This window comes from Mercenaria mercenaria, chromosome 3 (assembly GCF_021730395.1).
Source record: "Mercenaria mercenaria strain notata chromosome 3, MADL_Memer_1, whole genome shotgun sequence".
NCBI lineage: Eukaryota > Metazoa > Mollusca > Bivalvia > Venerida > Veneridae > Mercenaria > Mercenaria mercenaria.
This window is the reverse complement of record NC_069363.1, coordinates 13511374-13524719: the sequence shown is the minus strand read 5'-3', so window position 1 is coordinate 13524719 and position 13346 is coordinate 13511374. Positions and strand designations below refer to the sequence as shown.

The window sequence follows — 13346 nt, the reverse complement described above, 5'->3', positions numbered from 1 at the left end:
ATATATTCCCTACTCAATTGAGAATAAACTATATTCTAACGGCCTTATAACAAACAAACAAAAACACAGGCAATTTAAAGCTCCCTACCTTGTCTGTTTATCAGATTTTCCTCGAAACTTCTCACTTATAGGTCGCAATTTCTGCTTCAACAGGGTTTTCCACAGACTTGATGACATGCTTCACAACTTATATTCCAAACACTGATGCATAAATATTCTATATTTGTACAGACTGAAATTCTTCAAACCCTCAGATCATCTAAATTGTTTTTTGAATTCAAAGAGGAATCAATCGTTTCCTACAAGTTTTAGAAAGTTTCTTAAAATCTTATCGGAATGCCCTACATCAGTGCATTATTCCATGAAATGTCAACTCCTTTTAAAATTTACAGATAGAATCTATGTAAAATGCTAGACTCAGACTTGGGCTGAATGATCAAAATTACATTAACTGAGATTTTGAATAGACATCACTTAAATTTAAAGATCTGCTTACTATAGTTAATTATGCCTTTAAAGGTAATAAGACCTTTACAAATGATGTAGAAAAATACCTCTATTCTTTATTATGCCTCCAATTGGCACATGATCTTGAATAGATGTAACTTAATTGACTCAGAGCAAGGTACATGATTTTCTTATTATTTAAATCAATTGCTAATCAATTTTTGCATATACTGGTGCTTGCAAATGTTACAAAAATCACGATCAATCAAACATCACGGATTCAATTCATAGCCACTCGGAGACACGTAAAGTGATCAGAACATCCAGTCATCGGGTGCGTGTCCTTAAGCATTCCGTTTTCAATAAATTGGGTAACAATCTAAGTTCAATCAACCTGTGGATGTATTAATCGATGAAATGTTCTATTCAGCGTAATCATCACTATAATAAAAAAAATATCTCGTTCATTTCCTTTTTCTTGTCTCCATGTTGAATACAAATCCAGAAAATTGCGAGAATAAATCCTTGATCAATCATCGACTGTTTTAATTACGATTTTCTAAAAACCTTTTTTGCGTCAAAATGATACACAAAATAAAACGTGTGTATTACAATTGTATAATCCTTTGTATAATGTATAACTTAATGATACATGACCTGCTAATGACAAATTTTGTAAATCCTGATAATTATTATTGAAAAAAAAAATCAGTCAACATAATAATCCAGATTATGTGTTTAAAAACAGATTAATAGATATTCTTTAATACTTTGAAGGGCTTTATCAAAAGCATATTTTTTGGTAAATAATATCTTACCATGGGGATAAACCAAGACGTCATTGCATTACTTTTGTGTCAACCCATGAAAGGAGTCTAACTTAATAGTGATTAACTGTACTGCCGTTAAATTTGCATTCATAATATCTGAAAAATACTGTTTAGTTTGTAAGTCCCTTTAATCTTTTTAAGCAATATATTTGCAAATTTTATATTGTTCAAACATTCTGGTAAAGTCTCATGTTAAAAAATGAAAGTTACTATTATATTTTTATCAGAAAACTACCATTTAGTAATTTATGAATTTTCTTTTTATCTCCTTTTAAGAGAATTCCTCAAACTCAGATGTTCTGACATATTCAGATTAAAAAAAAAATCTACCGCTGAATTTGCTTCAACTATGCAACTTAGTATATAATGATTTTTAAAAAAAATGTAATGATATTCTACGAAAATTCAGCCATTTATTAAATAAGATATATAGGTCTCACAGTGTGCTATTTCTGAGATATTTGCCCATGATAAAGCAATCTGTATATTTCAAGCTGTACTTTATCACAAAATTTGATTTTTTTTTCATATATCAAAAACTGTGTTCATATATTAAGTCTTTTGAAAGATAGAATAAAATGCTGTCACTATTAGTGACAAATGCCCCCAAAGCGTGCCCAAGAATGCTACAGTTTTCTGCGCAAAATATGCCAGAATATAGTTAGTTTAGGTATGAATCATTTTGTGACCTTGACCTGAGAGACTCAGGTCATAAACGCAACACACCTTCTCAGTATGGTTAACATTTGTGTAAAATTATTTTCAAATCCCTTGATAAATGGCAGAGTTAAGGACCAGACCAGAAAAAGACCATGTTAACCTTTAACTTCTAAGTGTGATCTTGACCTTGGAGCTAGGGGTCTGGGTCTTGAGCATGACATGTCATCTCATTTTAGGGAACATTTATACCAAACAATTTTAAAATCCATTCATCAATGGCAGAGTTAAGAGTTGGACAAGAAACAAACCATGTTAACCTTTACCCTCTAAGTGTGACCTTGACCTTAGAGCTTGGAGTCTGGATCTTGTGCATGACACATCTCATTATGGGGAACATTTATGCCAAGTAATTTCAAAATCCCTTGATGAATGGCAGAGTTATGAACCCGACACCTGTTAACCTTTGACTTCTAAGTGTAACCTTGATGTTGGAGCTAGGGGTCTGAGTCTTGCGCATGACACATCTACAAATTATGGTAAACATTTATGCTAAGTTATTTCAAAATCCCTTCATGGATGGCAGAGTTATGGACCGGACATGAAACAGACCCTGTTAAGCTTTGACCTCTAAGTGTGACCTTGAAGCTAGGGGTCTGGGTCTTGCACAAGACATGTCGTCTTATTATGGTGAACATTCATGCCAAGTTATTTCAAAATCCCTTTATGGATGGCAGAGTTACAGCCCAGGCAAGAACTCCGACGCACACATGGATGGACGGACGGACAGTGCGATTTTAATATGCCCACCTTCGGTGGCATAAAAAGAAGAAAAGGCACTGTATCTCTTGCACATATTTATATCAAAAACATGGTATCAAAAACAAATAAATAATTTATCAAGCCTTAAAAGGTATACCTAAGAATTACTTGGCTTTCCAGTTTTTTTTTATGGAATCACTTGACCGGAGTTCTATACTACAGGGGTGGTATAGTACGTCATCAACAGGTGTGCACAACACTTCCCGATGAGGCTTTTTTCTTTCAAAACAACTCGATTCAGTGAGTACACTTGCGATAATTATATTGATAACAAATAAATTTGAAAATGACATAATAATAGTCTAAAGTACCCGCATGTGTGTCTAGTTTATCATTGACGTTTGCATTTTTCAAGACAGCCTTCCATTTAAGAGAACATTCGTGCACAATGCACTTCATGGAAATACTTCCCCATCCACCACACCATATTATATTGCATAAAAAGAGTTTTCATGCATTTCTAACAAATCAAAGCCTTGAGGGGTGTTCGGTTATGGAAAAAAGAGGTCAGTGATACCTTGATTAGTAATCGGAATTTAAACTTTCTAAGAAATTTGGCCTTCCCGGTTCACCAGCTGAATTGATGCATTTCCCGGCTCACCAATTTCCAGCATGACTAAAATCGAGATGGCTCATATAAATGGTATCACTCATACCTAACATTCTATTAATTGTATGAACAAATTGTAACAGTGTTTGCTTTTAAGCATTTTAAGATATTATTGAAAGAACAAAGCACATCTTCAACATTTGTTGTATACTATAAACGTGCATATCATGTATGTTATATGTTCTCTACATTTCCTTATATTTGTCATTTTAGGTGTAGGAAAGATGAAAACGGAGACAAAATTTCTAGTCTGCATCAACTGAAATTTCAATATATGTTAAAAAGGCTTGCTGAGTGACTGACATGAATGACATAATTGACGTATGATATTCAAAAAGCTGTACGACATAACACTTTGAGAAGTGGAGAACATCTTCTAACGGAATAATTGACACTAGGTTTCCGTACCAAACACAACTATGTCTGTATGGATATAAATAACTGATTTAATTCCATTAATTTTACAGTTGATATAAATTTTAATCAGAGTTAGTTAAATAGGGACTTTAACACATAATTACATTTAGAATCCACTCTAAATAGAAAGCTTTGATAGTATTTTGGAAACCTTTAGCTAACTTGTTACTCTAATTATTTTTAATGATAAATATATATGGCGGGTCATCGAAAATGGTCAAGTATGATGGTATTGATTCTGAAGTTGAGTTGAAGGCAAGTCTTGATGAGACAAATAAGAACATGCATTAATTATATCATGCTAAGTAAAACAAAATTATGTAGTTAAACCATTTTCATATGTTGTTTTATTAAATGGCGCAGCCTTTTAGCCGCACCAATGCATCATAGTGTTCAATAATATGCTACTTTTTCTTGTTTTGAAAGCATTTTAAAAATTTTAACGTTTCAGGGACCACATGTTCATCACAACTGCTCTGAAAAAATTAGAAATGACTGTATCGCACCAATGAAATTTTCTTCAATGATTGAAGGGGTTTTAGATGTGCGCTAGGAAAGAACAAGAGTGAATGCAACTAAATTATAATTATCACTCAACAGAAAGGGACATCGATTGAATCTACACTACTGAATTGAAAGCGGTTCAGGATTTAATAATCACTAATGTTCAGATTTTGCTGGTAAATCTTAGTGCAGCCACTTGCATGTTAAAACCCACGATCTATCTTAGTGTGCTTGAACAGTAGTAGAACAATTTTACTTGCAATCTAAATTAATTGAAATGTTCAGTCGTTGAAAATGTTGCTGTATAAAATATTATTTAAATTTGGTAATTTTAATGACTTTTTTTTTATCCAAACCCTTACACAGTTCTTGCATTTCTATTGGTCAATAGATGTCACGTAGAGACAGGATATATTCCATATCCTGCTAGTATATTTCAGTTATGAATTTTGATTCAAACAAAATGGCTGCCACGCTGCCGGCGTATTTGAATCAAGTCAGATTATTTATTAGTCCAGCGATAGTATTGTTTCAGAGAGTAAATTTAGTGTTTTCTTGCCGATTTCATTCTACTTAAGTTGAGGCTCATGAAGTTTGACAAAAGTTAGCCGTAAAAGCGAAATAACTCTGTATGTGATACATGGATGTTGAAATCTTGTTTTAAGTTAAATCATCGTAAAATAAAGGAATCGACATATTTGTTACTCAGCAGTTTGTTGTAGGATCATTTAATCTACGTGCAAGATAAATGATTTAACAGGAAACGGGATGAAAGCCGAAGTATCAAGATATTTGTGACATCATGAAATCTGGTGACTTTCGAAGGGATGGAACAAAAAGTTTTTTTAGTGTTTCTGATCTAAACCAGTTCATAACCTGTGTAAATGAGCTTTTGTGTTTTGTGATTTAACCAAAACACAGGTCATTGTGCATTTTATGGCTGGTGTAAATCAACTATAAACAAAACATGATGACCAAACAAATGATTGTAGGATTCCAGTCTGCACTGTAAGTAGCTTTGTTAATTTACAAAATGTGTTGATTATAGCAAGTAAGTAAAGGGTAGTCGGCAAGATAAAATCATTACACAGCTTGTTGGTGACAGGATACGGGATATACGCTGTCTCAGAAATCCGTATCAGGCTCGACCTTCGCTCTCGCCTGATATGGATTTCCTCGACAGGGTATATCCCGTATCCTGTCACCAACAAGCAATGTAACTAATAGTGACTTCAACACAGACAGACGAGACAAAAATATAAAAAATCACAATTTCGTCTACAAAAGCTGTTCATAGCTAAATATGGTTCAGTAGTGATCACAGGTAACAGTAAGCTGTTTTAAACGGTGTCTGTACATATTGCCACATTCTTTCAGGAATGAGTAAATCTCAAACGACGACTACGTTTGTGGTCTTCATTTCTTTAATTCTGATGTTTTTGACGTGTAATTTGTTCCCGAGGAATGTATATTATATGCAGCTTATGTTCATCTGTCCACGGATATCACACTGCTGAACCCCAAGTGTCTGGCTTCATAATTTAATTCTGATAAACAGTTACGGAATATCTCGGGGGTTTCCGTTGTGGTCTGAAAAAGAAAGAGCAAATGTGTTATAAACATAGCCCTTCCAAGTCAATCCTTTACCACACCGATACGTTTATCCCCGTATCTACTGATTACCAAACAGATACGTATTGATCCGAGTCTTATCGATTACCTGATAAAAACGTATATTATCGAGTATCTGCCTTAATGAACAAAAACGTATATCGCTTTATTTTCATTCTTTTCCTAAAGAAATGAATTCTGGATGTTTACTAATGCAAAGTCTGGGATTTCATCATCATTATTTACGTAAAAGATCATGTGGTTATTATTTAAATTAATCAAGTACTTTGCAACCAAAGACACAGGGGTTTTTTCCTACATGTGCACGATGCTACTTGCAACTGGCCGGTTCGCGGGACTTTCCTCATTCTAAAAATAACAACCATTTAACACCTAATAATTTTTAAATGTGTAAGATCATGAAGGTCACACGTAATATATGCGGGAGTTCCCATAAACAACAATCTGTGTTTACGATGGCTTGGAATTTATGGCCTTATGTAACAGGAAGTGTTTATCAAAACAGAAAGACTGCGACTTGCAAATATTTTATGACACCCCAAGAGTTAATTGCAGCGGAAGTCATCCGTGGTTTACTGGCGATGGATCATCAAAATATTACGTAATATTATCTAAAAAATTTTTTATCTTTAGCCCAAGTACTTTTCGGTTACGAGCCTCGAGATCAGCGATCTTTTTGACAAAAATTTTGTACTTTCAATGATGTAACAATCCGTTATTTATGTAGTGTTATTCAGTACGAAAGTCGTTTTTTATGTAAAAACATACCGATTCAGTATTCAGCAGATGAGTCTATAGACTATAAATCAAACTCTAAAAATTTTTAATTATATGAATTTCAGTTTGAAACCAATCCAAAACAGAAAGTTATGCCTAAAAATATATTTCCCTTACTTAAACACCTTATATCTTCGAAGCACAAAGAGAAACTACAATGAATTTTGTATCATGGGAAAGAGAATTTAAATTACTATAATCTTTATATTGACAAAAATAATGTCAAACTTACAGAAAATATTAAAATGATGATATTATTAACATAAGTGTGTGTAATCACAAAATAATGCCAACACCTCTGTTCAGATAAGACAGTCAGGCTTATCAGCCATATACCAATTATTGATTATTGATTATCACTTATCAGTGTTATGTAAAGGAGTTTTTTTTTGGCTTCTGTTCTGTGCGGTAAAGGGTTAAATGAAATGCTTTCACCCAGCACTGTATATTACTGACATAACAGAATTTTTATATTACTGATTTCTTGGAAAGTTTAGATTTTGAAAATTAACCAAGGTATCAATGACCTCTGTTTGCTATATCAAGGCTTTGAGTAGTTAGAAATGCATGAAAACTCTTTCTATGCGATATAATATGGTGTGGTTGATAGGGAAGTGTTTCCATGAAGTGCATTGTGCAGGAATGTTCTCTTAAACGGAAGACTTTCTTGAACAAGAGGGTCATGATGACCCTGGATCACTCACCTGAGTAATATGAGCTACAGGTTTCAAATGTCAAACTAATGCTAAAATATTAAGAAAGTAGGTCAATAGGTCACATTTATGGTCAATGAACGTCAGTTTTACGATCGGTATGCAAAACTGTACATGACATCCAAATTTCAAAGCTATATCTTAAACAAGAGGGCCATGAAGGCCCTGTATCGCTCACCTGACCTATTGACCTAAAGATCATCAAGATTAACATTCTGACCAAGTTTCATTAAGATATGGTCATAAATGTGGCCTCTAAAGTGTTAACTAGCTATTCCTTTGATTTGACCCCGTGACCTAGTTTTTGACCCGACATGACCCAGATTCGAACTTGACCTAAAGATCATAAAGTTTAACATTCTGACTAAGTTTCATGAAGATACAGTCATAAATGTGGCCTCTGCAGTGTTAACAAGCTTTTCTTTTGATATGACCTAGTGACCTAGTTTTTGACCCCACCTAACCCAGATTTTAATTTGACCTAAAGATCATCAAGATTAACATTCTGACCAAGTTTCATTAAGATATGGTCATAAATGTGGCCTCTAAAATGTTAACTAGCTTTTCCTTTGATTTGACCTGGTGACCTAGTTTTTGACCCGACATGACCCAGATTTGAACTTGACCTAAAGATCATCAAGTTTAACTTTCTGACTAAGTTTCATGAAGATACAGACACAAATATGGCCTCTAGAGTGTTAACAAGCTTTTCCTTTGATCTGACCTGGTGACCTAGTTTTTGACCTCACTTAACCCAGATTTGAACTTCAGCTATAGATCATCAAGATTAACATTTTGACCAAGTTTCTTTAAGATATAGTCATAAATGTGGCCTCTACAGTGTAAACTAATTTTTCCTTTGATTTGACCTGGTGACCTAGTTTTTGATCCTACATGACCCAGATTCAAACTGAACCTTAAGATCATCAATATTAACATTCTGACCAAGTTTCATGAAGATACAGTCATAAATGCAGCCTCTACAGTGTTAACAAGCTTTTCCTTTGATTTGACCTGGTGACCTAGTTTTTGACCCCAGATGACCCAATATCTAACTTGTCCAATACTTTATTGAGGATAATACTCTGATCAAGTTTCATTAAGATTGGACCAAAATTGTGACCTCTAGAGTGTTAACAAGCTTTTCCTTTGATTTGACCTGGTGACCTAATTTTTGACCCCAGATTACCCAATATCTAACTCGTCCTAGATTTTATTAAGGGTAACATTCTGACCAAGTTTCATTAAGATTGGGCCAAAAATGTGACCTCTAGAGTGTTAACAAGCTTTTCCTTTGATTAGATTTGGTGACCTAGTTTTTGACCCCAGATGACCCAATATCGAACTCGTCCTAGATTTTATTGAGGGTAACATTCTGACCAAGTTTCATTAAGTTTGGGCCAAAATTGTGACCTCTAGAGTGTTAACAAGCTTTTCCTTTGATTTGACCTGGTGACCTAGTTTTTGATCCCAGATGACCCAATATCGAACGCGTCCAAGATTTTATTGAGGGTAACATTCTGACCAAGTTTCATTAAGATTGGGCCAAAAATGTGACCTCTAGAGTGTTAACAGTCAAATTGTTGACGACGGACTGACGACGACAAGATGACGGACACAGGGCGATCACTAAAGCTCACCTTTGAGCACTTCGTGCTCAGGTGAGCTAAAAACAAGAAAGTAGTCAGTAGGTCACATTACTGGTCACTGAAAGTCAGTTTTAAGACCGGTGTGCAAAACTGTAAATGTCATCCAATTTCAAGGCTGTATCTTAAACAAGAGGGCCATGATGGCCCTATATATCGCTCACCAGAGTTGATCTGGCCTACTGACCTGGTTTTTTTAACCCACATGAGCCAGTTTCAAACTAAACCTAGAGATCATCAAGACAAACATTCTGACCAAGTTTCATAAAGATTGAGTCAAGGCTGTAGCCTTTAGAGTGCTCACAAACTTTTCCTTTGATTTGACCATGTAACCTTGTTTTTGATCCTAAATGACCCAGATTAATACTTGACCTAGAGATCATCAAGAGAAACATTCTGACCAAGTTTCATTAAGATTGGGTCACAAATGTGGCCTCCAGAGTGTTCAAAAGCTTTTCCTTTTATCTGGCCTACTGACCTAATTTTTGACCCCACATGATCCAGTTTCGAACTTGACCTAGAAATCATCAAGACAAACATTCTGACAAAATTTCATAGACTGAGTCAAAACATTGGCTTCTAGAGTGTTCACAAGCTTTTCCTTTGATCTGGCCTACTGACCTAGTTTTTGACCCCACATGACCCAGTTTCGAACTTGACCTAGAAATTATCAAGACAAACATTCTGACCAAGTTAAATAAGAATTGGGTCACAAATGTGGCCTCTAGAGTGTTCTCAAGCTTTTCCTTTGATCTGACCTACTGACCTAGTTTTTAACCCCACATGAGCCACTTTCAAACTTGACCTAGAGATCATCAAGACAAACATTCTGACCAAGTTTCATAAAGGTTGGGTCAAAAATGCGGCCTCTAGAGTGTTCACAAGCTTTTTCTTTGATCTGGCCTACTGACCTAGTTTTTGACCTCACATGACCCAGTTTCAAACTTGACCTAGAAATCATCAAGACAAACATTGTTTCATTAAGATTGGGTCACAAATGTGGCCTCTAGAGTGTTCACAAGCTTTTCCTTTGATCTGGCCTACTGACCTAGTTTTTGACCGAACATGACCCAGTTACGTACTTGACCAGGAGATCATCAAGACTAACATTCTGACCAAGTTTCATAAAGATTAGTCTACAAATGTGGCCTCTAGAGTGTTCACAAGCCAAATGTTGACACACGACGGACGCCGACGTACGCCGGACAATGACCGGTCACAATAGCTCACCTTGAGCACTTTGTGCTCTGGTGAGCTAAAAACAAGAAAGTAGGTCAGTAGGTCACATTCCACATGACCCAGATTCGAACTTGACCTAAAAATCATCAAGGTTAACATTCTGATCAAGTTTCTTAAGATATGGTCATAAATGTGGCCTCTAGAGTATTAGCTTTTCCTTTGATTTGATCTGGTGACCTAGTTTTTGACCGCATATGACCCAGATTTGAATTTGACCTAAAGATCATCAAGGTTAAAATTCTGACCAAGTTTCATAGAGATATTATCATAAATATGGCCTACAGAGTGTTAACAAGCTTTACCTTTGATTTGACCTGGTGACCTTGTTTTTGACCCCACATGACCCAGATTTAAATTTGACCTAAAGATCATCAAGGTTAACATTCTGACCACAGTTCATTAAGATATGGTCATAAATGTGGCCTCTAGAGTGTTAACTAGCCTTTCCTTTGATTTGACCTGGTGACCTAGTTTTTGACCCCACCTGTCCCAGATTTAAAGTTGAGTTAAAGATCATCAAGATTGACATTCTGACCAAGTATCATTAAGGTACGGTTATAAATGCGGCCTCTAGAGTGTTAGCTAGCTTTTCCTTTGATTTGACCTGGTGACCTAGTTTTTGACCCCACCTGACCCAGATTTGATCTTGACCTAAATATTATCAAGATTAACATTCTGAACAAAATTCATAAAGATATGGTCATAATTGTGGCCTCTAGAGTATTAACTAGCTTTTCCTTTGATTTGACCTGGTGACCTAGTTTTAGATTCCATATGACCAAGATTCCATTCTGACCTAAAGATCATCAAGACAAACATTCTGACCAAGTTTCAGGAAGATGTGGCCTCTAGAGTGTTAACAAGCTTTTCCTTTTGATTTGACCTGGTGACCTAGTTTTTGACCTCTCCTGACCCAGATTTGAACTTGACCTAAAGATCATCAAGCTTAACATTTTCACTAAGTTTCATAGAGATACTGTCTTAAGTGTGGCCTCTAGAGTGTTAACAAGCTTTTCCTTTGATTTGACCTGGTGACCTAGTTTTTGACCCCAGATGACCCAATGTCAAATTCTTCCAAAATTTTATTGAGGGTAACATTCTAAGTTTCATAAAGATTGGGCAAAAATTGTGACCTCTAGAGTGTTAACAGTCAAATTGTTGATGACGACGGACGACAACGGACGACGGACAAAGGGCGATCATAAAAGCTCACCGTGAGCACTTCGTGCTCAGGTGAGCTAAAAATGCAAACGTCAGTGATAAACTAGACACACGTGCGGGTACTTTAGACTATATTCATTTCCAAATCTATTCATTACCAATTAAATAATCTCAAGTTTACTCACCGAATCGAGGTGTTTTGACAGAAAAAAGCCACATCAGGAAGTGTTGCGCGCATCTGTTGATGACGTACTATACCACCCCTGTACTACATTTTATGTAAAATAGGATACAAATAGTGACCTATCACTAAACATCAAAGCTATGTTAAGACAATAAACCAAAGTATTTCATTTAAATAAGAAACTCACATCACATTAAAGTTAATTCATTACATTCACAGTAGAGAAACGTACACAAGATATAGCGGAAAGTAAATATGCTTTTGGATTTTAAATTGCTATCAATTATATTCTTTTCATAATGTTACATTCATACAAAACAAAAGGTAACAAATAGCTTGATCAGCCAGAGGGTAAGATCTGGAATTCTAACACGATCCGCAGCAATTGCTATAGAAACATATAGTGAAATCGCCTATACATGAATCTACGATTAAAATATGGTTGGCTGTTAAATTTCACCCCTACGATCATGACATGAGAGATTCTACTTCTGTTCCATTCCATATGAATTATTTCAGGGCCAACGGTTGATTTCAAAAACATAACTATGATAAAAAGTCATATTGACTTCTGTGTATACCCGTAAAACACGTTTTGATCTCTACAAGCAAACTCAATCAGCTCAATTATGATTCAGCGGTGACGTCATAAATGTATGGCATAAAGTGTGATGTCATAATGATATAACGTCATATAAAAGTTAAACTTGTAACTAGTAACACAGGGTCAACTAACCTAATTTGATTATTCTGTTCATAAATAACTTGCGAGCTGTTAGATAACTAGTTTATAAATACTTTTCAAAATTCTAATAACTAGAATATGTCTGTAGGACACAGGGTGTGCCCCCCACTGGTATATTTGTCACAAATAAGGGGAAATAATTCAAATGTTTGCAGTCTTAATGGGGTTTAGCCTAAACAAACATTTTATGAAAAGGTTTCATTGTTCTAGGCCATACATATTTTTGAGCTATGAGCATCACAAACAAAAAATCCACTATTTTGGCTATTTCAAGGGCCATAACTCTTTAATAAGCGCTAAGATTCTCAAGAAGAATGCCAAGTGTGCAAGGTAACATTATGATACAGACTCTAGCAAGGTTTCATGAATTTGCATCAAATACTTTTTCAGCTACACACATGATTTGGTGAAAATATGAATTTTTTTTTACTATTTCAGGGGCCATAACTTTAAAAATAGGGAAAGGAGCCAGCCAAAAACTGGAAGGTGTACAAGTTGATATCATGATAAAGACTCATGCAAGCTTTTATCCATTTATATCATACACTTTTTGAGCTGGGTGCATCACAAGGTAAAAATGTGCATTTTTCACTATTTCAGGGGCCATAACTCTGAAAATAGGGGACGGAGGCAGACAAAAAATTGAAGGTGCACAAGTTCTTATCATGATAAAGACTCGTGTAAGGTTTAATAAATTTATATTAAATACTTTTTGAGTTAGGCGTGTCACAAGGTGAAAATGTGCATATTTTGACTATTTCAGGGGCCATAACTCTGGATATTGGGGGCTGACCCAGATGAAAAATAGGAGGTGCGCAAGTTCATATCATGATTAAGACTCATGCAAGGTTTAATAAATTTATATTAAATACTTTTTGAGTTAAGCGTGTCACAAGGTGAAAATGTGCATTTTTACTATTTCAGGGGCCATAACTCTAGATATAGGGGGCTGACCCAGATGA

The 13346-nt window shown here is 35.3% G+C and overlaps 1 protein-coding gene across 4 annotated transcripts in view; it reads right to left on the bottom strand.

The window, feature by feature from the left end:
• Positions 1 to 13346, bottom strand: part of LOC123525401 (cAMP-specific 3',5'-cyclic phosphodiesterase 4C-like) — an 831602-nt gene that overhangs the window by 635050 nt on the left and 183206 nt on the right. The window contains exon 1 of one of the 4 annotated variants that reach the window (XM_053537896.1): positions 89 to 192. The exons of the other annotated variants lie outside the window; for them this stretch is intronic. Coding sequence (XP_053393871.1) covers positions 89 to 177 — 89 coding nt within the window. The 5' untranslated portion in view covers positions 178 to 192. Of the gene's footprint in view, positions 1 to 88; positions 193 to 13346 lie in introns of those variants that run through there. 4 annotated transcript variants of the gene reach the window in all.